Below are 27,779 nucleotides of genomic sequence, written 5' to 3'. Positions count from 1 at the left end.
GCAACATCAGCATCCCATTTGCTGATAAGAAATGGAGACTCTCAGGCCCCACCCCAGCCTACTGAAGCAGAATCTGTATTTTGACAAGATCCCATAGAACTCAAATGAACATTCAAGTCTGACAAGGCCTGATCTAAGTAGATACACGTAGATTATTTCTTTGTCTCCTGTAGAGCTACCCTGGATTGTTTTGCTAGCCTCCTGGCATCAAGCTTTTTTATTTGCATTCTATCCAGTTTGGTTTTCAGAAATCCTTATTCATTTTCACACTATTGAGCCAGGAAAGTCAAATGTATTAAGCAGACCAGACATTTCGCTAGGAGTTTTCATTAATGTTACTCTACGAGGTATATCTTAATTTAAAAATTTTACAAATTAGATACTAGGTCACTCAGAAAGTTAAGATCACATAACTGACAAATGGTAAACCAGTATTTAACTCCATTCCAAGCTTCACTAAGTCATATTTCCACACTCTGCTTTTTCTTCCATTAGGGATTCTTATCCCAAATGTCCAGGTTTTTCCTTAAAACAAATATGTGGTGCTGGCGAGAAAGCCCCCAGATATCTCTAGCCTTCATTCACTTCTCTACATTTAAGAAGTGATATAAACTGAGCAAGCCTGCTCAGCTCCTAACCAAATGAGAGCAATAGTTCTAACAAATTAAAGTGGATATTAGAGGCAGGATAATGTCATGATTAAGGGCATGGAATGAGACTGCCTTTGTTGGAATCCCTGCTCAGCCACTTGACCTCAGCCAAGTGGCTTACATTCTCCTTAAATTGGAAATAACACTAGTAATTGCCCTCATAGATTTTCTGTAAGGATTAAAGGAATTAGTGTATGTAAAGCATACATTAATGAATGTCTGGTGTATAGAAAGCACTTCATAAGTGTTAACTCTATTTATTATTAAATGGAATTTCTTATTCTAGTATAACCTGCCTCTGTTAAAAAACATGTAAATAAGGCCAGTCTTCCACTTAGCTGAGCAGTTGGTAATACTCTTCCAAATCAATATATTTACTTTTTCTCTTTTATTGATCTTAAACTCACATACATGGATCACTTATTATCAAAAATGAACAAAATCCATCACCAACTTGTATGTTTCACATCATTTCACCGTCACAATCAATTCATGTGTCTGCTGATACCGAGGTGGAGCAACTAACAAGTAGCCTGAAGACTTAAGACAAACAGCAAACCAAACGTCAAGACAGGCATCCAGACCAGACCTGCTCCTTATGATCCATTCACAGCTCCCAATTTCCAGCCTCCCGGCAACTTCTAACAGTTCTAGTTTCCCAAATCTGACTGCTTACCTGCTTCATTCCAGTCTAACCCTCCATGGTGACATTTCTTCCCCTCCTCCCCTACAGTGTAGTCTCAACCCAGCGGGAACCATGATCCCTATAAAATGCATCATCGCTCATCTTCCCACTCCACTCCAGCTTTCCCCACGCTGTTCATTCCTGCCAGGCGCACTCCTCTCCAGGGCCTGGCCGCCCCCGCTGGCCCTGCCTGGAAGGCCTTCTCGCCGAGCTCCTCAGATCTGCGCTCAGGGACCTCAGCGGGGCCCCAGGAGCCTACTGCCACCACAGCATTCTCTGACCCCCCCAGCGCGGGGCGATCCCGCTCCCCCATCCCAGCAGTTTACTTGGCGTGCTGTCATCTTTCCCTCCTCACTAAAGTGTAAACTGAGGTTTTATACCATTTGCTCATTGCTGTATCACCTGTGTCTAGTATCTTGCTGCACGTGTAATACATGCTCAGCGATGTCCATTGAAAGAATAAATGAATAGTGAGCATCTACTCACATCCTATGCATCCCTAGACTAATGAATAGTCTGCACATCTCTTAGTATTTCAAGATAGAAGCATGTAAATATAAATAAATATACATATGTATAAATATATGTTTGTAATCTCAGTAGGGAAAACTTAAGACAGTGATATGCTTTCTTCTGAACAAAAATCTATGTCAACAACCGAAGATTTAAAAGAAAAAGGGAACAAATACCCTGTGATTTATAGAAGCTAAACAATTGCTGTCTCTTTCTGCAAAGCAAGAGGAAAAAACTGATCGATATATGAGTTTGTAAATTAAAGAGATCACCCTTTTCAGTTAAAGAGGCCACTCTAGCATAAGGTGACAGTTTAGCTCAGGAAGTGGCTATGTTGACCTTGTGCAAATGAAATTGCAGGGCCCGACTGACAGAGCAATTACTCATTTGGTCAGCATGCTGGCTAACAACATGTAATCTTGCAAAAAGCACCTTGGGAATTGTAATGACTACACAGACTCAGCAGTTTAGTTTCAATTCTAATCTGAAAGATCGCCAACACTGCGCCACTCTCTCCGATGAGATCCCCTCGAGAGTTCAACGGGGCTCCCGGGTCCCCCGGCCGTTAGCGGGATTGCAGCCCTGTGCTGGGCCAGCTAACCCACCTCGTGGGAATCCACTGCGGAGGGCTAAGAAACCTGGGCTCGCATTCTGTCTTCCCCTCTTTAACTGGGTCACATTTACTGTCCCAACAACAGGATGCGTTAGCCTTGGTAGTTCTTCCTGCAAGCTACAGAGCTTCAATTATATTCATGAAAAATATGGGTAAAAATAGGTTATGCCCTACTTATTGTAACAGCCTACAGAATATGCAAAAAGAAGTACTGTGATCCCGGCGGCAAGTATTACTGATTACTCACATCCGACAGGGAGGATAGGAGAAAATAATCTTAAAAATCAAGAAATTGGAGGTGAGATGCTGAAATGTCCCCTTATCTACCACCCAGAACACGGAGTATATGTATTCAAGCTGAGGTAAGAGTAATAACTGCGGCTTCACAGCCTATGGTAAAAAACTAACCAGAAATACAAAATGTATAAACCAGAAAGATATACCAACCCATTTTAAAGTCTACCAGACATTTCACCAAAGGTTGTTTCATTATTTATCAATGAAAATTATAAACAATGATGTCAAAGCAAGGTTTTTTCCTGTTTTGAAAAATGGTCTTGGTATTATTTCTTCATTTAATAAGTGTTGTATTTCCTTTCTGAGGCAAGAGTGAGCTCAAATTTGTGAAGGTCACTGAAGGAGGAGCTTCTGCCGTTTCTCAAGGGCTATTTATCAGGACAACCCAAACCGAAAGGCGTGCATGCTGAGGCCAACAGGGCCCAGACACCAGGCTAGACTTGTGTTCAAGTTCTGCTACCCAGACCTCTATGACTAAGAAAATGACTTTACCACTTAAAAAACAATGACCAAGCCATACCTACATCACTCCCCAAGCATGTTCTCAGAGTTTTAGGACCAGAATAACCTTGCTTTCAGTGCCGAGAAGGGTGGAAGCAGAATGTTCATCGCACTGCTCAGACCCCCTAGAATGATGAGTCACCATCACCCTTCTTAAACCACAGCAGGGAAGGAGGTCAGCAGAACAGACAAACGGAATCGCCCTCACAATTCTTGCCACTAGGAAGTAAACAGGATAGGAGGCCAGAGGGGGAGAAATAGCAGAAACACTGACTAGGGATCTCTTTTTAAGAAACTGTGTATATACACAGCTGTGTACCTCCAATCCTCTGTCATGGCGGGACCCCCCTCCATAGTTTACACAGAGGGTGACTTCAGCATTTGCTTCCCTACAAAAAAACTCCAAATTTATTTCCCTACTCAAAACTCCCTTTTTATTTAGAGTCTTCCCCAAGATGGCCTGTCTCACAGGTCAGTGCATTTTGAGGGGTTCCCAACTCTGCAGGCAGTTTTCATTTGAAACATGGAACCATAATAATTAACCAAAATAACGGTGTGACAATGAAGGATAGAGGAAGTACAAGAAAATGAGATTCAGGAAACAAAACATTTACGGAGGTTTTTTGGGGGGTTTTTGTTTGTTTTTATTTCATTACTTAAGTGTTAGATAAGTGAAGGGTGATATCCCAAAATAAGTGTCTACTAGAGGTATGACCTCAATCACAGGCATAAAAACAAAGTCATCACTATTAGTCTTCTTTCTTCATTCTCAGAACTGAAACTTTAGTGTCATAAATACAAATTGAAGTGTTTCTTTCAAAAACCAAATAATATTCCTTGTAGAATAATTTCTACACACTTTATACCTGGAGTTCAATATAATTGTTGTTCTTGATTTTTTAAAAGGTAGTCCAAGAACAGCTGAGTTTATGTACTGCAAAGTGAGAAAGCACACAGTCTCAGGGTCAAGGCAGCACCTGCAGAAGCAGCTTGATTTCAATAATGGACCAGGTGCTGGGATGTCTGAAGAATGTTCTGAACTTAGGCAGTAATGTACAGTTTTGTTTTGTTTTTAATCAAAAGTATATTTATTTTTTTGCCCAGCCAGTGTGGCTCAGTGGTTGAACATTGACCTATGCACCAGGAGGTCAAGGTTCAATTCCCAGTCAGGCCTCATGCCAGGGCTTCTGGCTCGATCCCCAGCAGGGGACATGCAGGAGGCAGCCGATCAATGTTCATGAATTGATGTTTCTATTTCTTTTTCCCTTCCTCTCAGAAATCAATAAAAACATATTTTTTAAAGTATATTTATTTATTTTTACATTCCATATTATTTTGCATTAGTTTCATGTGTACAGCATAGTAGTTACACAATCATATACTTTACAAAGTGTTCCTTCCCTGATACTTCAGGTCACACCTGGCACCATACACAGTTACTACAATATTACTGACTATATTCTCTATAGTTTCTCAACCTACTCATCTTAATATATGTGACAGGCAGGGTTCTATATGGTCAACACAGACCTTGGATCACCATGTGCTATAAAATGCAGCTGCAAAGAAAGGCAAAGGGTTTTTTTCCATGGTTTATATCACACACTTGTCCGTAAACAAATACCATGGTGTGCAACCCAATGGCATGCTCCAGATGTTCCCAACAAGTGTACAAAAAAAAAAAACAAAAAAAAAACCCACAAAATTTTTTTGATCTTTAAGGCTTAAGAGCAGGATACAGACTACACACTAGGTTTTTTAAAAAAGGCAAAAGAAGAAAACCCCATATGGTGCCAAATGTTGGCAGCTATCTTCTTTCTTCCCAGACAAAACTCGTAGGTCTTGTGAAAACAACATTTCTTGGAAAGTGCCAAAAACAACATAGATAATTGTTGTGATGACTCTCCCTTGCCGACTGCCCCAACAGCTTAACTGCTTTGACTGGATCCACATCTACCCTCTGGGATAAAACTAAGAGCCAACTTTAAATCCTAACCCCGAAGGGCCACCTTTAGGAATGTCATCTCCTAGGATTCTGAAAACAAGTCTTGCACTTTAGGTGCTTTCCTTTAGAGAATGCTATATTGTTTGTGTCTGCCCCTCCCCCCTTCCCCACTGTTTAAATTAGGTTTAAAAAATTAGCAAGCTTTGTTTCTTTCTGCTATAGTAGTGATATAAGATCATTATACAACACAGAGAAAATACTACATGTATTTTAGGAAGTGAAATATCATTAGTTTCACTGCGTCTTTCTAGCCCTTGTAGATAAAATTCTAATAACATTTCAGTATATTTCATTCTGGTCCATCTACATATAAGAAAAATGTATGTGGGCGTACATAAATATATTTTAAATCTTATTTTTGCCGTACTTTTGCAGTTAACATTACAGTGAGAGCATTTTCCCATGGGAGTACAGCATTTTGATCACTACCCCATATCCCATGAGTAATGACAACTCTGTATAATTGACAGCATTTCTCATGGGAGGTTTATTGCTTTACTGGCCACCATAAGACCCGTGTTAAATTCACTGATGGCATGTGCAGCTGAAATATGAGAAAGGTGAGAACGAATTAACAGTATAGAAGAGTGGAAGCCCAAATGCCCTCTCGAAACACATTCATTTCCTTGGTTATCTCTTCAAGACCATAGAGAGAGAGAGACTCTCTTTTGCTACAAACCTAAAACAGACAAATTTATTCTCTGGTATCCTAATATTAAGAAGTCTTTGAAAAATTAATGATTATTCCTTTAAATACTCAAACCACTTAAATGTGTGCACAATATAGAAAATGAACTCTTTAATTTGAATAATGGAGAGAAGTTTAAAAAGCATTCATTCCCTTCTGCCTAAGGGTGTGATCTCCTTGATTAGCATGCAAACTAATGGGGAAGGAATCTAATGCTCACTGTTTTTTTCCTTCAGAGCATTAATAACATTTGAGTTGGTCATTAAGGAGTACACACACACACACACAGATGCTGTCTGTGCTGCAATGTTTCTTTATAACAAACCAACCTCAGGAAATTATTAATGAGGGGTTAGGAGGTTACACAGCAGCTAAGCCCAGAAGAATGTCTGTTCGAAGAGAGAATTACCTATTCAAGGGAGGAGACGTGTTGGGGAGGACTGGCAGTTTGAAAAAGAATTCCTTCCTAGCCAAAAAAATTTTTATACTGCGCAATGCCAAAATAAAATGAGTCAGAATACTTCATATTTCCCAACTACGTATACTAGAATGGCATCTGATTTTCTACTGAAATCAAGAATGGCACATAAGAGGTGTACAACTGTTCCCCCTTCCTCTCCCCATGACTATGTTTGAGGAAATACATGAGATAGTATAGATTCAGTCCTGGTGAAAGCAATTAAAGACTGGATGACATATTATTTGTAACTTTCCACTTTACCTACAGGAAGAGGAGTGGACCAAAAATTAACAGTGGCATTACTCAGAGCTACACAAGCACCAGCGTCCCCAACCACCACCAGCACCACCTATGTATGACTCTTTTTCTAGGCTACATATACTATTAGAAAAAGGGAAATGTTGTAACCAATGTCATGGAGGGGTCCAGAATATGCCCCCCTAAAATACACCATTTTGGCATAAGGATTATTTTGAACTGGAATCAACTGAGAATCAACAGATGCAGGAAAAGTTATCTCCCCTTCCCTTTGTCTGCCTCAAAGCAGAGCATAAATTTCCATTTGTGAAGGTGGCATAAATATCTCCCCTTTTCCAGTACCAGGATAAGGAGAGCTACCTTTATCACTGGAGACAGAGAGCAGACACCAAGATAAATATATATAAACAGGCCTTGCTAAAATAACCTTTATCTTCCATTAATTTCCCCCATATAGTTCCTAGTCACTTCTCCACAATTTATAGCCCTTTGTTAAAATGGTATATAAGCTGCAGAGTATAATTGCTTCTTTGGGTTATTCATTACTTTCTGTGAAGCCCCTGTGCACATAAAACTTAAAATATTAACAAAATTTGTATTCCTTTTCTCCTGTTTATCTGTTTTTGTCAGTTCAATACACACACAGTGGTAAATGAACCTAAAAAAGTTAGAGAAAGTGGTTTTGTTTCCCCTCTCCTACAGTACAATAGGCAATTTGAAAAGCAGTGTTGAGTTGGAAAATCCTATTCACACTCAAAAATCATAGATCTCTAAAATGTTTATGATTGCTAAGTGACTTTTAAAAATTTGTAAAATGCAAAATTGTAAAATTGATAAAAACTGGCAAAAATGTCAAAGTGAAAATGCCAATGAATATGTCATTGTGACAAATAAAATCAGCAGCTCACATTTTTATAATTTTGAAAAGTCAAATTTTAAGTGCCTGCCATAATCAATACAGGCAAATAGTTTAAAAGGAATGTGCAATATACATGTTTCTGTATTTATGTGTGGTGGCTTGTGAATATGCCAACATATTATTATTATTTTAATTTTGAAGTCACTATTAACCATGCAAGTTGTGATTAGTAGATGTGGGGTTCTCAATGTTTTCGTTTCTTACTGAATAATCTTTTGAAAAGATTTCTTCTGAGCAGTTTTCTTCTGAGACTGCGTCACAGAGCAGAAGTTAACCAGGACTTCTGAGTGGTTTCAAATTCAAACTCACGATACTAATCTATCAAATACAATTCAAATGATAGACGACAATGAAAAGAAGGCAACCTCTGCCTCTATGCCTGAGCCCGCCTTAGTCTTACGATATTAATCTAGTCAGGGACAGGTCTTTCACAACTTAGACAAAATCTTAGCCTGGATATACACACTCCATATAGTTGGAAAGATATAAAATCCTTGCTTTTTACTGCAAACTCATTGCACAAAGAGTCATAGTAAGTCATTCCTAAATCTACAAATGTACTCAAGCCCTTAACATGCTCCACATCAAATACTTTGGGCCATTTCTAGCATAAATTTTAGGAGCAAAGAGACTGCTAGTGTAATGTCTGAACTGGTAGAGAAAAACCCAAGTCCTTCCCAGAAGTATTCTGCTTCAGTCTTCCTCCCCACAAAATAGTGAAAAGACAAGCATTGGTCACATTATCTTAATTACAGCATAACCTCTTTTAATATGCACACTGAAATAAAACAAAAAATGCCCCATTTATAACATAAGACATAATATATTTAGGCAAAGGATAGTTCTGCTGGATTTTAAAATACTGGGTATTTCAAATAAGCAAAACTTTTTTCTAGAGCTTTTACTAAATATACCTGATTTTATCGACATCCTCTATACACTTAAATAAATATGGCATATTCTATAAAATTTAAGAGGAGTCGTGAAACAGTCAGAAATAAAGAATTTCAACTCACAAAATAATGATAAAGTTAGGCTAAATAATAAATTACTTATCACAGACATACAATATACTGCCTAGTTTCTTAGGAGATGTAATAGCTATTTATCAATTATCACTGAGGTAGATATCAATATTTATTACTATGTAGAAAATCAACTGGAAATCTTCAAGAACACTGAAATAAAAGTGTATTTTTAGTTATTCATTAAAGTTATTGACAGTACTGGAACTTCATCTATTAACTTAAGATATAAACTATTCTTTAATCTGGCATCTATTCCAGTACAAAGACCTAAGTCACATACAAATGGGAAAATCAATTTTGGCAGCTAGATGAGAATGTAAATAGTATGGGCCAATTCTCCCCAATGTCTAAGACATTGCTGATGAGACAATCTAACACTAAACATTCAGTAAACTGACCTGCTAATGAACTGCAAGAGTCAGTGATCTTCCTCAACTTTCTAATATACTACCAAGAACATTTCCTTGGCATATTCTATTAATCTGCACAAGATTTAAACACTCAGAGTCATCAGCATAGGTTTTTTCTTTTCTTTTATAGAGCCCAAGTAAGACATAAGAACATCAGTAAAATCTATGATCATTTTTAAAACCTTGGGCATAAAACAAGTGAATAATTAATCTGAAAAAAAAAGGTAAAGGAAAGTTCGTTTTCTGTTTCATCTATATTTAAGATAAGTATTTATAAAGAAAACATGCTCAATTTTGTCTTTTTAAGGAGACACCAAAGGAAATCTTAATAATAAATGTTTGCAGTACCCCCCAAAAAACCGAAGCATAATGTTTAAATTATTGAACTAAAATAAAATAACTTCTTAAATACCTGGACTCTATCCCATCATAAAAGAAAGATTTACATCTTCAAGCTTCATTTGTTTACATGGGAGTTACTCTTGAATTTTTTCTTTTATCCTGTAAATGAGAAAACCTCCCACCTTGCACGAAAGATTGCATCATCAATTGTAAAAAACTTTCAGTTGATACTAAGTTGTAAGACTATCTCTCAAAGAGCCAAGTTGCCAACCTACTCAAGATGTAGATCAATCTGCTTCCTGTCCAGGTTGTTTTCTAGATGACAGTCTCAGATAATGTAGAATCAGAAGGAATCTAAGAAGAATCTAGTACTCTCAAACGGATCATTAAAAATGCATTCACACTCAGACATCATAGCCACAAGCAAATGTGATATGCTATTTTCTCCAAAATTTATTTCCAATAATACATCTGTAGATTTGGTATTATCTTTGTCAATTACATTGCTATACAAGTGTATAGTAGTGTTATTTATTATGGTTTAAGTCACTAGATTTCTTTGTCCTGCAAAAGTAGGGAAATAAGATGTACTTCCAACAAGGCTTCTGAAATTTTTTGGTTTTTAAAAAGTTGCCATAAAAAGACATAAAATATGTCTTCTCATCCAAAGTAAGTGTATCTGGTTTTTTTCAAAACAGGTTCTCTCATAGCAAGAGTAAGATTCTAAATATGAAAGACTGAGAATGACCCATATAATAAGCAATCCATGTTCACTCTCAGTAGTCAATACACTTAACTCTCCCCAGCACAGGCACTAAGAGTACCAGGATGCAACTGTCTGAATGCATTGCAAATGGAAACACAAAGCCAGTCTTTACCCCTGTTAAACACCATGCTTTCTAATTCTGACTGACTTCAAAATGAATGTAAGTGAAGACAGTTCACTCTCCCTCATAGAGAGGAATAAAAGGAATGTGAAAGTAAATAGTCTGGTCTCTAAGAGTCCTAACATTTGTATTGTCTTAAATCTACTGAGAAACATGGGCATAAACTTGTGTAGTCTGGGTATTGTACTTATGTAAATAGCAGAGAGTATGGTTTTAATTTGGTTGTGACACCATAAATACTGGCATCCTGAACATACGCTTACTGCCATGAAGTTTGAACTCTGTCTCTCCAGGGTCTGCTTCTGTTTTGTCCACATGCCAGAACTAAGGACTACTTGCCCATAATCTCCTATGCTCAGAGCTGAGAAAATCAACTGTATTTCCAAGAAAAAAATACCATTTCTTGAGTGATTTTTGAAATAATGACTTTTTCAAGATTTTTGCCTTCCAGGGGGATAAATCACATTGTCAATCTTAAAACCCCAAAGCAAAAAGAGGAAAAACAGCATAAAATAAGGATATATCTTATGTTAACCAGAAAGAGAAGGGGAAAATAATGAAAAACAATTGAAAATGAATTTTTGATAGCCGTGCTCTTCTCATAATACATGGATTTCAATAAACTTTATCACAAAGTTCCCTGCTTAAAAATAATTTTCCTGGAAATGGTACGTTTCTTTTTCTTGGTGAGGAAATAGTATTTTAAGCAGTCATCATTATAATTTTGCCAATAAGGTTCTTTGTGCATTAATTTTACCCAGTCTAAGCAGAAAGAGTAAGAGGCCCTCCAGTGTATCCCCTTTTAGTTCCTCAAAATGAAGCCAGACATTAGCTGCATCCCTCAGTTGTGAAATAAGGCATATGACTTCTTCAGAGCCCATCTATGATGACCTATGGAGGACAACTGCAGACACCGCAGCACAACTGGCTGCGCTAGGTCTAAGTGGGCTGTTTTCACTTCACTTAAAAGATCTGCCATCCCTTGGGACACTAAGCTCAAGACTATACAACATTTTACTCTCTGACACTTGAAAATTATGGGAGGTGAGACACATATATAATTAGAATTTAAGGTAGAAAGTGCTAAATTCCGCACTATTCTTAGAGTTTAGACAAGGTAGACACCCCAGATTGAGAGAAACAGGAAGGCTTTATGGAACAGGCACCAGTCAGGCCAGGCCTGAAGTACATGGCTTTGAAAATGCAGAATAAAGGAGAGATGATGGTTGCCCTTCCTTTCCTCCCACAGGCAGTAACTGGTCCAAGTATTCATCATCTGCTATCCGAACTGTTGCAAATGCCTTCAGACTGGCATCCTTGCCTTTAGCTTCTCTGCTCTTTATAATCAACCTCGTGTACCTTTTTTGGAACACAAAACACAAAAAAATCCAAATGGGAACATTCAGTGGATAGTTACTGATCTATTATAGGCATAAAAATATGAAAAATGGAGGAAAATACCCTTGGCATTAGGTGCTCACCATCAGAACCAATACAGAAGACATACAGCCTTCTCCCTCAGGCTTATGTGATAATATCTAAACACACTCCTTACTGTGTCAGACAGAGCCCTTCGTAATGAATGAATATTTTTTCAATCTTATTTCCTACCAAACAGAGCTGTTTTTTTCATAAACTTTGCCTACCAACACCACTCTATCTTCTATATCCCAAAACTTATCACCTCTTTATACCTCTACATGGACTGGACCAGGCAAAAACATCTATTTTTGTTATCTTTTCTCTCATATTGTTTAAACTTCTACTTTAGACACGAAGCTGGACTAAAACACCCCACTCCATTGCAAGGGAACCGTTGCTAGAATTTATCCTGTGTCTTTTCTCACTGTCTCATTTTGTTAAAATTTGTCTACAGGCTCACTTCCTTCAAAATTTAACTCCCATTTCTCTACCAGGTATGCTCCATCAATAACCTGATATACTGCCTAATTCTCTGCTGTCCAGGAACTTTCCAGACCACAAGTGTTATCTCCTGTTACATAGTTAACCTTTTCCTTTCCCTTGGAATCTCTCCTAAACTCACCACCAGGTCACCAAAGAAACAGAATATGCCTTTTTCTTCTTTCTTTTCTCCATTCTGGAACCACTTCAATATATCCTTCCATCAATCACTAAAATTTTCCCAAAAGTAGGAAAAACTGTGTCTAACTTCTTCACTTTACTCCATAACCATCCTTCCTGCCGCTTGTATACCTCTCATTACACCAAAGGGTTTTTGTTTTGTTTTGTTTTCTGTCACCATCAGAATATCATAGGCTGTTTATTCATTGCTTCTCATTTTCTTTACTCTGTTGTATTTTATATGGTGGGCCAATTTTCTTGACTTTTCTCTTTCCTTCCTTAGAAGCCTTCTCCACCTTGCTCTCTCTCTCTCCCCTCTCCCCTACCCTTCTCTCCCCTCCCTTCCCTTCCCCTCTCCTCTGTCTTTCCTCTCCTCTGTCTCTCCCCTCCCTCCCCCTCTTCCCTCCTCTCCTCTCTCTCCCCTCTCTCTTCTCTCCTCCTTTCCCCTTTCCCTTTCTCTCTCTCTTTTTTTCTCTCTTTCCTTCACTGCCTCCTCTTCATGGTTCTGTGTTCACAAATGTGGGACTTCCTATTCATTCTAAGTTTAATCTTCACTTTTTAGCAATCTTCACTCTGTCTCTATCTGCTATACACCATGAGGAATCAAATGTAATTCATAATTTATATGCCTGAATAGCTAGGTGAGAGGTGATGGGGCCAATAACGGAGTTCACACCAAAGTCTGAAGAATTGTGCCTGTAATTATCCAAACCTAAGTAATCATCAGTGCTCCTTCTGTGCCTCCTAGTTCTCATGACTTACCCACTGAATCTATTTCTGAGGTCTCAGTCAAACAAACCACACATTAGAGGGCATGAATTCCCCATACTTCCTTATTCTGCACATTTATTCACCACTTCCCAGCTCCTAAAATCCACTCTACCCTACCCTTGACTCTGAATGTACACGTTACTCATCTTTCCAGGCCCCTCTCCTCTAACAGTGTTTCTAAGCCTTTTCTAATGGCTCTGCTGTAAATAATCTTCCCTTCCTTTGCGTTCCCATCAAACAATGTATGTAATTCTGTATTATAGCTAGCTTCATGTCTTATGTCCCCCTTTCACTATAAACTACTTGAAAGCAGCCACTAAGTCTAAATCAGCTGTGTCTTCCACAAAGCCTCATGGTTTCAGGCAGGTACTAGTATCACTTTGTGGTATACAGCTCAGTTTGGAGAGTTTTTATTAGATAGTATACAACCATGCAGAGCTCTGTGCTATATAATAGAGGTGAATGGGTAACTAAGCAAAAAGATGTGAATTGTTGTTTTCAAGATCACAGAGAATCCAACTTAAAGGCAGACCTTAGGCTTTTCATAGACTTCAGGCCATCTAGCCTGAAATTGCTCATTAAAGAGAAGAAAAGGTAATAGCAAGTCACACACTACACAGAAACTATAATATCCACCATTGTCCGTTGTTTTGTGGGCCTGTGGAGCTGGAGCAGTTATTTCCGCTGCCAAACTTCCAGCAGTAACACTTAAAAGTTGCCAGTATGGTATGATGCCATCGGTTTTTAAAACTTAGAAAGGCTCATTGATTTTTACTGAGGTTTCTTACACAATCCACTTCCTTTAAGGCCAAGTGAGCCAACCCTGATTGAGAGAAATTACAGAATGAATAAATGTTATGGTATCAACACAGAAATTATTTCGTTTCCTTTCCTCACTTCAATTTCCAAATTTATTTTTGGCTCCCATTGCCACCAGTCATCGCCCTCAATGCTCAGTGCCCCAGATTCTTATAGACCCACCCACCCTCCTCCCCTTCGCTGGAACATTCTGATACACCATCATGCCGATTTCAGAGGAGGCAAATTAATATCCTGATGCAATAAAAACAGCTTTCTAAAGCAAGAAACCTGGAATAAGACTTCTTACCACATCTCAAGTAAGACAAATGAACGTCACAATAGACTGGTTAAAATAGCGGTTTTATTCCAAGACTGGCAGTTACAGTGATGGTAAATTACAACTGTTGTTGGATTTCAACTTTACATAGCTGTAGTTATGAGACTATTCTTGTAAGCCAGAACAATTATTTTACAATTAGTTTAGACACGTCTGAACCCAGCAGGAAAATTTCAATTTCAATCATTTTATTTCCCTCAAACAGAACCCAGTGCTACAAAAAAAAAAACAAAAAAAAAAAACAAAAAACCACCAGTCAATTCAACTCTTCACACATGGGTTTCTAACCATTGTCCAAAGTTGAACAAACATAAATGTAAATGCTGAAACACTTAAGTGTGCTTTCAAACTGCAGTATAAAATAGCAATAATGGGCTTTCATGCACTAAACAAAAACAAACAAACAAACAAATAAAAACAGGCTGGCAACTTCATTGTCCAGATAGAACATGATCGCAGGATAGAACAAGATAGAACATCATTAAAACTTAATACACACCCCTGAATTTGAACTGCAAATCTATCACTTCAACATCTAGTAAATGACTCAATTTGTTTACATGGCCCTGTAGCTTTTTATGGCCTTTCTATAAAGAAGTTATTACATCCATTCCCTTTATTTTGTTTAAGAGTGTTTGAATGAGCCCCAGAACCACAAGCCCATTAAACAAGCTCTCCTTAGATGGACATGGTCTCATATAATTCACCACTGCCGGGGAAATTTTCAAAACAATGTTTGTAGTTTGGAAACACCACACATTCCCACACACCAAAAGTATTTCCTGTGCTTTATGCAGTTTTAAATGTTCGGCAGATATGTTAAATAAATCCTATTTTTCCATTTTTCCAAGTAAAAGTGTAGCATTTGCACTTCTTCCAGAAGATTTGCACCTCTGAGTGTTTTGTTATGGTAGGTTGACCAGTCAGAAATGACTGCAAACAAAGATTGCAAGGAAATGTGAAATCCAGACGCCCTAATTGATTTCCTAGGATGTAAATGTTAGTTCTAAGAGGAAACCATTTTAAAGCAGTTAGTTTAATGGGGTGCCCAACTGATGCCTATTAAAAGTTATCGGTGCAGATTAAAGATAAATTTCTTACCATGAAGAAAAAGCATTTTAAAATAAGCATACAGAATATTTAATTTCTAATTTTACATTCTTAATCATGCCTATAAATCTCAAGCTTGTTAATATTCTCAAGAAAACAAAGATTACAACCACATTTTCAAGAATTAGCATTTATCAATTAGGTATCTGGACTCACTCAACATCCAATATCTTTGTCAGATTTTGACCTGGGAACCACCTGCTGTTTTTAGATTATTGAATTTTCTAGAAACAGTCAGACAGGTTTGTGATACAAAGTAGAGATACGGTTGAGCCCATACATACTACATATCTATAACATATAAAATTGCATGTGAAATTATAAAAACATTAGCGTGCTATGAGGTCTAATCTCTTGTATTATGGAAGTAATTCATTGTCATGTAGGCCTCCAAAAATAAAGTGTATTTCTGTTTATAAATAAAAATCAAGCCAATAGCAAAATATATACTTATTTAATAGGAAGCATCCTCCTTATTACCTATACTACAAACATATTTCCAGCAGAAGCTCTCTGTCTCTGGTACACCCCATCTCTGGCTCTGGAGGTGCAGATTTATGCTTTTCATACTAGCACTATCCAACTTTTGCCCTTGTTTTTATAGTGTTCACATATTTGTTTTTAGTGAATGGTATTGTTACCAGTGGGGAGAGGTCTTCATCCCCACCTGTTGCTAGTGGGAATGAAATTCTTGTGATATCCCGAGGAGGAAAAAAAATTAAGACGTGTAGGGGAGAACAAGTGATTTTTATTCACATGGAATTAAATCCATGAGTTTCCAAGGTCCCGTTTCCCCTTGTCTCACCAAGGAAAAAGTGTAGCTGTGGTTTCAATAGGGCTAGAATCAGAGTCAGTTTCCAGAGTTTCCATTCCACATTGGGACGGAACACAGGCTAGCTTAGCTTGTGTTCCCTGTTGCAGTCTATCAGTCCATCACACATGGGGTCCACAGGACCATACGGCTTTGGAGGAAACACAGGAGAATACAAGGAAGCAGAAATGAGAGAGCCCCACGAGCCAAAGGCCAAGAGCAACAAAAGAGCAAATTCCTTTGTTTGGGGATTATGTATTCCCAAATTTTTGTGGGTTTGTAGTGGCCACACCCTTTTTGGCCAATGATCTCTGTTCCCAGGTGTGACTGACAGGCACCTTCCCTAGTCACCCCAACTTCATGAGCATGTGTTTATTTCCCCTTTATTCGACCCTTTCCCCCAGTGTTTTTCAGGGAATGGGTTGGTGGTTCCCTGGGGAGTGTGAAATGGCTGACTAAATGTTATGCCTATAATGTCTGGCCTTCACTTTGCTCCTTTCCTATTATTAAACTAGCTAATTACGATGGTATCAGTGTGATAGCAGATCACACTCTAGTAACATGGAGTCTTTAGTATATTTCCATAGAACACAGTGAAAACCCTAGAAGTTATTTCCTGTGTTTTCAAACAATTTGTACCCTACCTGTCACCATGTCTTGGGTTGAAAGTATGATAAATCAAAAATGAACCTTCAGGTTCCCCTTTTTCCAAACCAAGTTAAAAATTTCTAGTATGCAACTGAATATTTCTTTCTTCTCATTTGTTCACAATTTAACCACATTTTAAGCAAATGTTCCTCCCTAGTACATTAATTTTAAACATTGTCTGCTGCCATAAAAAAAGAAATCATAATGCTTTAATGATTCCCAATCTGCATTTCTAATCACCTCAGACTATAAATGTCTGTGGCAGTATGGGAAACAGGCTGTGAATTATTCCTCAGTGGAAAAAAAAAAAGATAAATAATATGACTCTTTAAAAGACAGATGTCCTTATAAATACCCAACAGAAATAACTGCCAGAAACAACAACATGAGATAAGTACCACAGAAGTCCAACTTCTGTTGTTCAGGGTTTCTCATCGCTGTAGTGACTCAAAAGGCAGGTGCATGGGCCAACTGGGCATATTTAAGTACAGAAGCATATCTCCATCTTGCAAATAAATAAAAGTTTAAAATAGTATCCACTCACGAACAAGGCTTTCCTAGAATGCAGAGTATAGCTTCAAAAAAAGTGGGGGGAGGGAGGGCAGGACATCTAGACAACACATTCACCAAGAGAATCCATTTATTTCCAACCTTTAAATACCATAAAATATTTCTAGCCTTGTATACAAGGGACCAGAATGAACAGCACTAGAAAACTGATGCAGTTACTCAATGCAGAGGGATTAATTTTCCACGAAACTAAATTCTTTCCCTTAAAAGTGTTAAGGCTCTTTTGCTTCTTGCAATGTAATAGCTTCATTACACTAATTCAGTGTGCTGGAAGCTGCTTCCCCTTTATCACAATCTCCTGATCCCTCAGCCAGGCTCATTCTGCATGCCATCCATTTTGTGAATGAAGTGTGAAAATAGCTCTTTGTTTACATAAAGAAGGCAATAGAGAGTAGTGTGGACACAGACTTAGCTTATTTGAGTGTAACTGAGGCTCTGCAGCCTGCTCTTCTAACCAGTTCAGAACTTCCAAACACGCCTAATGACTGGGAGAAAATTCCAACAATACGCAGTTAACTATACACACCAAAGCAGAGCTCTGCTACTACATGCCTGCTTAGAAAATAACCGAAAATAAAGGGTTTTAACTAAATTTGAAACACGAAGGCAACATTTCCTTTTATTCAGTTTGTCAACAGCAAATTCTGCAGGAACAATGCCCTGCACACAGCATCAGGGCCTTCAAATACGCAGGCCCAGGACACCTTTTAACTATTTCCCTGCCTCTACTCATCCGCAACACTAGGCGCTTCTTGTCTTTCACACGTAATAGGCCTCTGTTCTCTTGCGGGCTGTTCCTTCTTTCTAGAATGCTTTCCTCCTTTCCCTCCCAGACCCACTTCAAAATAAGTCACCTCCTCTGTGAGAACTTTACTCCTTGCACTGCTTTTCCAGGCAGAATCAGCTCCTTAGTCAATCAGTAGAAGATACTCGAAACTGGGTTGCCACAGCGCTCGGCGCGCAGAGCTAATAGACCATGAGGTTAAAAAAACAGGCTCTGCCATCCCTCTCGGACAGAACTTCTCAAGGGCAGGGACTGACGCTCGTTCTTCATGGCCCCGGCACCTAAGGCAGAGCTTAGCCAAGAGCAGATGCTCGTAAATATTTGCTGAATAAAAAACAATGTTCTAATAAAACATTAGACCATTTAACTCACGAAGCAAGAGGCACGTGGCTCTGAGTCCTGGCTTGGAGTCAGACCTAAGTCCAAACGTTTACCAGCTGTGGGACCTTGGCTGAGCTACTGAGCGGTGAAGCCTTGCTGTTTCCCCTCATACCTCATGGCAAGGTTATAAAGACAAACTATATAGTGCCTGCAAATCTTGAGCACAATGTGGCACCTAGCAGGCACTCCTGGGGAGTCACTGTTTTAAGCATTATAAAACCAGAGGCTCACTAGGAGCCCTTTAGATGCCTGCAACTCCCCCCAAAGAATGCATCCAAATCCTGCCTTTTTGGGAGTTCTTACTGATTTCTTATCAGTACACAGTGTACATAACAGCAATGCAAATCTATATCCATGTACTTACCATTAATTTGCCTTGTTCTATTTAGGGATGTTGGTTTCCCTCAAGAAACTAAAAGTCTACTTTGCCTCTGCCCCACCCCCCAAACCCAGCATTAACCCAATACACCTTATTTGATTGAGAAATGGCTCAGGCACTATTCAGTAGGGGAAAAGCCAAGCACACACAAAAAAATAAAAATCATACTTTGAAAATACAAGCAGAATTAAGCCTAACACCAAGAAAGCAAAATTACCAAAGCCATCCTGGCGAAGATGGTTCTGTTTGGAAACCAGGCCCTTGAAGATGGCACCTGAGTTCTCATGTGAAGTCAGGTAACTGATCAAATTGGCTAAACTCAATTTGAAATGTAAGCTCAGGAAGTTAAAGGCAAAATGAGTTAATGCTACCACAATATATCACTCTTAATAAATTAGCTGTTATGATCAGCGTAATTCTTTTAACTCCTCTTTATAATTGTTAGCTCCTTTACCTTCAATTCTAGGAACTTTACAAACAAAAATCTTAGAAAGGTTAATTAATCCTGTTTTAGGCAATCTATTCAAGTCCACAGCTATGAATTTCTTTCCTGATGCTTTTGACTTCAAAGAGAAATCTGAACCTCTATATAGATTATTCTATGTAATATAGTATAAATAAAAATTAAGGTCACTCATTAAATCCATTCAAAAGAATAACGGGCTGTGCTTTCCAGGCCATGCTTCCTACTCATTCCGATGGTACTTTCACCCCTGAGACGTCCCACTAAATCAGATGTTCAAAATTATCTTTTTTAAAAACTTTCTTTATGGAACCATGGATTCCAATGTCAATCATCTCCTTTATCATCATCAATTAATAAACCAAAATACTAAAATAAACATCATTTATCCACGGACCTGGTATCGCTACTTAAAATAATATCCCAACATGTAATAGTAACATTTCCAAAGGTACTGTTTCAAGTAATTTGCCAAATTGTCAGATTTCTACACCAACAAAAGTATTCTAATATACATTAGTTAGATTATCTGTTCTATTTAATTAATGTGATTATTTTGAGATTGTTTTCCTTAGTGTTCTCGTAAAGAATGTTTTCGAATCAAGGCAGTCTCACCTCCTTTCACAATCTGCAAAGCATGCAACCCCCTAAAGTAATAAAGAAATGCTTTGCAACAGAAGCATTGGAATTTTAAAACTAGAATTCTATTTGCTTAATTGGTTCTCACACAAGGAAAACACTATCACCACATTAGCAGTTTAACACTGTTCTATTCAGCAGTGACCTTGACAACCGTCACTTCAGCCCTCTAGGCCTCACTTTACACACTGGTGAGGACAGGCTCTTTAGAATCCTTCCAGTCCTAACACTCCACACACCATGTTTACTGCCAGCTTCTAACCTATGCAAGTTATCAGTGAGCCATAAGCAAAGATGGAAAGCACACTGATTTGGGAGGTATGTCAGCCATTCAGAATTCACCATTCTTAGGAGTCTTTGGTCCATATCACAACAACCCCATTTTCAGGAAATATAGAGGCATATTCAGCAATGACACTTTCAAGAGAATAACAAGCACCATTTCTAGGAAACCCACCCACTTACTTGGCATATAGTCACCTAGTAACATGGTATATAGTTGACCCTTGAACAATGCAGAGGGAGGGGTTAAGGATGCCAATCCCCCCACAGTAAAAATCCAAGCATAATTTTGACTTCCCCAAAACTTAACTGCAGTTGTCCCTTTGCATCTGCAAATTCAAAAAACAGTATTTTCAATCCACAGTTGGGAATGTGAAAATACAGTTTCTATTTTTGGTTGGTTGAATCTGCAGATGCCAAAACCTGGGATATGAAGGACCTATTGCATTTATTAAAAAAAAAGGTCCACATATAAGTGGACCCATGCAGCTTAAACTCATGTTGTTTAAAAGTCAGCTGTATTTAATAAGGTGATAAAGTAGTGCTCTGATTGCCGTAGCTTATCAAAAGCAATAAATACGTAAGTTTATCTTCCTATAAAAAGGTAAAACAATGTAGAAATTCTAAGACCAAAAATAGATCTGCAAATATGGCCTGCTATTATTGTGCGAACCACAGTCTCTTCCTCTAACATAGCACTACATTCAGAACCATTCAGCAAATATTTATTGGGTGCGTACTATGTCTGTGCCTATGCTGGGTTGTGGAGCTCCCACAGAGAGCAAATTGGACTAGGTGCACACTCTCAGGGAACTTACATTCTATGGGGGTGATGGCTGAAGTAGGTTCACGATTAATTAATTTAATTAACAAGAAGAATATCAAACAATGATAAATGCCATGTAGTTCATTAACCTTGATGTCATAGTGAGGGCTGGCTAATTTAGACTAAGTGGTCAGAAAAAATACCTCTCTGAAAGATTGATTCATCTAATCTAGATGACAAGAAGGAGCTATCCATGCAAAGGTAGCTGATCTATGTTGCTCAGGGAAGCAAGAACAACAAACTAAGGATTTCAATCCTATGCCATGTGTTCCATGTCCCCCTCTCCCATCTCACATCCCAGATTCCAACCCTTTAGGAGCTAGAACCAAAGAAGCTTCAAGAAGGAGGCTTGAAAGAGACCATACCCTTCCTTACACCATATCCTTCAAGACAAAGACTGGACCTGAGCTGCCAGGCAGGTAAGAGAAGAGACAAGAGTTCAAAGTCCAATGTGAGCTAAATTATCTGGAACTAAAAGTGTCTGAATGTTTAACAATCAATATGGCAGGCATACTGATTGATCGGGAAGAGAGCCAGCAAGGTTGGAGTAGTGTCCTAGAGGTTCTGAGCTATGTCAGGCGTTAACTCTGTAGTTTCTGGTTCATAGGTGGCCCATTTGTCCTGGAAGAGTATCAGGCTCCTGTCCAACCCACTGGGAATTCCCATTTCAATATCTTAACAATCTGTAATGTAGTAAAGGTACATATCAACTGAAAATCAACCACTAGAGGTGTCCTTAGGCAACAGGAAAGAGAAGTTTGGGGGAAAAAAAAAAAGCAGTTGGAAGTAGTGGTGGAAAGATAATACACAGAGATTGTTTAATAAATGAGTTACATAGAAATTACGTAGAGTTATATAGAGATACTCTAGCTATGTATATTGCTTCCAAATAAAACAATCAGAAACACCAAAAATTAGACTAAGTAAAGGAAGTGACTTTTATTATGACTTTCACCACTTGGTTTGATACAAATAGAAACCTATGACGAAAATTTTACCATTCTTAAGAACATTTGCCAGGTGTGGGATGTGAGAATGTGGACATTATGAATCCGTTGGTTCAGTTATAATTGCTTTAGCACACATCACATTATCATTAGAATTGTTTCTACAAAAACTGTGCAGGTTTGTAGATGAAACAGAATTTTAGGGGTACAAAGGAAGAAAGAACATGAAATGGAAGAAAATATAAAGAAGATGTGGAAGAAATAAGTTTCATGAAGGATTACACAAAAATAGACAAAGCTAACACTTTGGTGTCTGAAACACAGCTCTACAAAATAGCCCCTTTGGGGAAAGTTTAGTATGGAGCCCTGGAATCTATTTACAACTATTCAACAAATGTCACTCTAGTCTCTGAAGCTTCTTCCAGGCCTTTGTACTTTCTGATTACCTTTTGGATATAAATACAGAGTATCTCAGATTAAATGTAAAAGATAACAGTTGCTAAGGGAGAAAAGGTTACCATAAAATACGGGGCTTTTTTGTCACCTATTGTGGAAAAAAAATATTCATCATTATATAATGACACTTTATTTCTTCAACTTCCTCAACTATTTCAAACTGAGCAGAGAACCAGGAGGAAGTTGCTCTTTTGAAAAAAAAAAAAAATTAAAAGCCTCTAACAACAAAAATAAATGTCGCGAAGGTCACACACTACAACATATAGACTGACAGGAAAGTCCCTTTAGCCCCCAGTCAGAGCCTATTCACTCTTGGACGCTGTTCCAGGAATTGTGATTATCTGTTTTGCAGTAAAATAGAGCTTTGGAGCTGCCACCTAAAAAGGCTTGGGGAGTTGGCACAATTTTGTTAGGTACAGATACATAGGCAGAAAGAGAAAGCTGGCACTGAAAAAAAAGAGACAGAAAAGGAATGAACACATGATACATGTTCTCAGAAAGGCATTACAAGGGGAGCACTGGTCTTTGAAGTAAATGGCCTGTGGACAGGCCACAAAAGTCCTTAAGGAAAAGAGCCCACACAATAAGTCATGTTCATAAGGACAACCCTAACTAACAGAGGGGTATTCTAAATCTTCACTCAGAGTCGTTCAAGAAGAGAACACTGAGAAGCATGTTTCAGGTAAATGGAATTAAACTCACTCACCAAGCCTTGGCTGGCATGACTCAGTGGGTAGAGTGTCCGGCCCATGCACCGAAGGGTCTTGGGTTCAATTCCCGGTCAAGGGCAAGTACCTGGGTTGCAGGTTCAGTCCCCAACCCTGGTCTCTGGTCAGGGCGTGTGGGGGAGGCAACCAATCAATGCATCTCTCTCACATCCATCTTTCTCTCTCTCTCTCCCTCCCTCCCCCTTCCTCCCTCCTTTCCACTCTCTAAAAAAATCAATGAAAAAATGTCCTCTGGTGAGGATTAACAACAACAACAGCAAAAAAATCACTCAGCAATAGCACAAGGTACATGAGGCCTTACTCCATCAACAACTCTGTGATGGTATCTATTTGGACTATATGCAATAGAGTAAGCTTTGTTTCATTTTGGTTTTTGATGTGTGTGACTCTTTTTGCTACAACCCAGAACGCTATCCTAGAACTTACCCGGTTTGTGGTAGGCATCTCCTCTAAAATGAGTGCACACAGATAATAGTAATTTTCCCCATGGTCATATAGAAAGTATAGACCAGAAACCCTACATAAGTCAGTGTTCTTATCTTTTATCTCCTTCTTTAAGCAAAATCTGGAGACCATTGGTTTACATGTGAAACTTCAAGATTGAAAGTAAGGTTAAGAATGAATGATACAAAGACAACTTACAATATTAGAGGATAATGCTATTTTTACAGTCAAGTGGCAGGGATCGTTGTACAGTGTTATGTTAAAACCCAGGTAACCGATAACAGAGTAAACGACACTGATCCCTCAAAATTAATTTGGAAGCCCCTCCAAGTGTTCCAGTCTAAATCCAAATATCTAACATTAGCTACAGCAATCAATTTCCATTTATAACACCTCTTCTTCTCTCTTTTTTTTATTATTAGTTTCAGGTGTACAGCATAGTGGTTATACAATCATATACTTTACAAATTGATCCCCCTGATATTTCCAGTACCCACCAGGCACTATAAATAATTATTACAACATTACTGACAATTTTTCCTATGCTGTACTTTACATTCCCATGACTATTCTGTAACTACCAATCAGTAATTCTCAGTCTCTTCACCTTTTTCACCCAGTGCCCCAACCCCCCTCCCCTCTGACAACCATCAGTCTGTTCTCTGTATCTGAGTTTCTTTCTGTTTTCTTCATTTGTTTATATTGTATAACACCTCTTGAGATACCAAGTTAATATTGAAACTGAGCAGGCCTGGGGATTTGATTGAGTCAACAGCATTTGAGACTTTGGAACGCTCTAGGAAAAAGAGTATCTTTGGGGCAGAGTCCTTGAAAGCAGGAATGAACTACAGTCACAACAGATCAATGTGGATATTTCATATTTCCCATTAGAAGACCTTTCACAGAATGATGCAATGCACAGACTGGGTTAATAGCATTTTTCTATGTGACTCCCTCAGGTGGGTTTTTAGTTACAGATTAGACAATAATCTAAATTGAGAAGAGCAATAGTTCAATCAAAAATCAATCATAATTCAACATGAGGGCAAACAAATACACACATGAGGGAATGAAAAATTTGAAAGCGACCAAAAAAGGAGGTTCTAGCAAATCTGTTCACATTCCAGGGGGATCTTCTTTAGCACCAACCTCTTATCCTCAAATCTTGGAACCTTGAGGGATAAAAATCAACCTGAGCATGTGCAGGAAAATAGCTCTATATTGCCCCCTAGTGCTGGGCTGTCCCACTTCTCCTTAGGCTAAAAGCTACAAGGTGAGTAGTTCCTCTACTTCTAGTTACTTCCTGCTGCCAGCCTCCTAAGAGCTAAACATAGCCCAATCCTGTGCCCACAGATTAGGAAACAACCAGGCTATTTTTAGCATCATGCATCTTAGGAATGGCAATGGCCCAGCCTCTGATGGCAACAGAATGTGTGTGGCCTAGCTTAATGAACTCACCTCTCCCAAGGATGTGAACCTAGTCCATAAAGTGGCCAAGGACCCCTTGAGAGCTCTGGCGCCTATTACTAAGTGATCATGGTATGTGGATCACAAGAAATAATGACGCGGAAAGGACAATGAGAGGCAAGGGCAGCAAAGGGAATCAGGAAGATGACAGATGCCAGGGGAGGCGTGATAAGTCAGAGCAGTAGGAGAAATGATATGGGACAGGAACAATAAAAAATAGCAGTCAGAAGACAGGAATGTTGGCCATTGTCATTCTGGAGACGCTTGTCTAGTAAGAAGTAGCATTTTGAACTGGACATTTATTTTACATGAGAAAGAACAAAGGTTGGTCTGATCTGTTTCCTGCCAGGGTACAGCTGGTGCTGTGGCTCCTTTGATCACTTTCTCCCAGTCCTCTGCAGCTCCTGTGATTAGAGATAGATCCTTTAGCTGCCCTTTGATCAGCAACTCAAGCAGCCTGCAGGTGCCATGTGCCATCATATTAGCAAGTTGTAAGAAGCAACCACATTAACGTTGGCTGATAAATGTGATACCACAGATTGCTGCACATACAACAAATACAAACGACGTATGCGAAGGTCCCAGGAATCCTTATTTAATCTACATTTGTACTCTAGAACTTCCTGTGCTTTCTTAAAGATGAACACTTTAGAGAGTTTAAATTCAAAGTTGAAACTTGGAAACACCCCAACACAAAAAGAAAAAGTTGCTGTGACTTAAAAATACAGTACACACCATTCTGATTTTCTAGGTATGCTGCTTGTGTTCATTTCGCCTGGTTAATGAAGTGACAGCATTCTTGCATTCAGGATGAATGACATACAAAGCACTAAACACATGTACATTTCTTTTCAAATAACGTTAAGAGCCACCCCTTGTAAACAGGGTGTTCGATATTCTAATTTTAGACAGCCTACATTAACATTGCGGTTTCATGCTCAGTATAAAATTTCTATTTACAAAGTATTCTCAAAAATGACTTCATAATGGCAGATCAAGAGAAAAAGAGTTTAGAAATTGAATGATGTAAATCATATGGAGTTCAGAGGCTAAGCAAATTACACACCCTGAAGCTGCCCTTGGCTTTATGAAAGGAGCCTTTCTCCCGCTCTGTGCAATCCCAGCCCAAGGGAACTTGCATCTGAGAGTTTTCTAAACATTTCAGGTACACTTGAAAGCTGAAAGTAATTCTCATTTCCTATGCAGGATTAAGTCGTTTCCCGCACACACAAAATAGCAGTCATTCACCGACACATATAAATACACACCACCAGAAAGGTACACACAAAGGCACATTAAAAAAAAAAATAGAGCACCAGAGAAATACACTTTTTTAAATTCAGCCTTAAAGGGTCCACTCGGCCTCTTGACCTCTATATTTCCTGCCCACTTACTGATTAATTGATGCCTTGCCACTTAAAAGTGCTTCAATTAATGCAGCTGATACGTTTCCTGAAACAGCCCGCTCCCGAATTTAAAAAAAAAAAAAAAAAAAAATCGAAGTCAAGTCAAACATGCCAAGACTCATTCATTTTGGACTCGTTTTTAGAGGCAGTTCTTGAACTCCTAACTGGCCCTGAGAGGTCCTGCAGGGTGCGTCCCGGACTGACGTTCGAGATGGCTCTCAGAAGGTCCCCTCTCCCTAGCTGCAGCTGCGGTGGCACTCGCGTCGCCCCGGGAGAGCCCTGTGGCAGCTCCCGAAATTGCAAAGCGCAGGTAACCTCCAACCCAGCCGGTGCCCGGGAACGCAGCGCGCACCGGCTCGGGCACGGGCCGCTCGCGCCCCCGCCGCGGGCGCACAGCGCGCCCCACCGCACAACGCCGACGGGACACGCACACGGCGAGGCGCGAAGGGGGAGCGGGGCGGGGGGACTCACCGTTCTGTTCCTTGTTGCTGGACAACTGGAATTTACTACTCAGGTTGGACTCAGCCTGAGCGCGGTGTCTCTGGCCGGCCAGGGCGGATGTCAGCAGGAGAAGCCCGAAGAGGAGCATTTGGCTGACTGGGGCGAGAGCTCCCTCGCGGCGGGCCCTTGGGAAGCGGCGACTCCCGAGTCTCTCTCACCACCGCCAGGGGAAGGCTGCACGGGGGTGGAAGCGCCGAGCCTGCTCTGGCAGCAGAGAATCGCAGGGTAGTTTCCACATAATCCCATCCAAAACTTTTTCCTAGAGCCCTCTTCTGCGTCTCCAGTTTTTGAAAACGATCAAAGCAAAACCTGGACCTGAACCAGTTTCCCAAGGTTTAAACAAATCCTGAGCTGTGCCGAAGTGGTGGGGGTGGGGGTGGGGGTGGGGGTGAAGGCGAGGGAGGAAAGAGGGGGGTGGGGACGCGGGGGAGCCGGGGGGGTGGGGGGGTGGGGGAGCGCCGAGAAGTCACTAGCGAGTTGCTGGGAGCACCTGTCAGTTTGGGGGACAGGACACAGGCGATAACTCAAGGGTCGCGCGAAGCCAAGTTGGGAGGCGAGCACTTTTCGGATCGATCACAAAGCTGCCAATAGATGCGGCTCTCCGGGCGCCCCCTCTCCGCCGCCCCACCCCCACCCCCGAAGGGGGAGGGGGAAGAAACAAGGCGAGGGAGCCGCGGCGGGTCCCCGGGG

General features: G+C 39.6%; 1 protein-coding gene across 2 annotated transcripts in view; it reads right to left on the bottom strand.

Moving 5' to 3' along the window:
• The window catches only part of PDGFC (platelet derived growth factor C), a 162,723-nt gene extending 135,258 nt beyond the window's left edge, over positions 1-27,465 (bottom strand). For both annotated transcript variants that reach the window (XM_016200314.2, XM_016200315.2), the window contains exon 1: positions 27,060-27,465. In XM_016200314.2, the coding sequence (XP_016055800.1) occupies positions 27,060-27,177 (118 nt within the window). In that variant the 5' untranslated portion in view covers positions 27,178-27,465. The remainder of the gene's footprint in view (positions 1-27,059) is intronic.
• Positions 27,466-27,779: the final 314 nt, after the last annotated feature.

This window comes from Miniopterus natalensis, chromosome 4, assembly GCF_054644295.1.
Source record: "Miniopterus natalensis isolate mMinNat1 chromosome 4, mMinNat1.hap1, whole genome shotgun sequence".
NCBI lineage: Eukaryota > Metazoa > Chordata > Mammalia > Chiroptera > Miniopteridae > Miniopterus > Miniopterus natalensis.
This window is presented reverse-complemented; position numbering and strand designations above follow the sequence as displayed.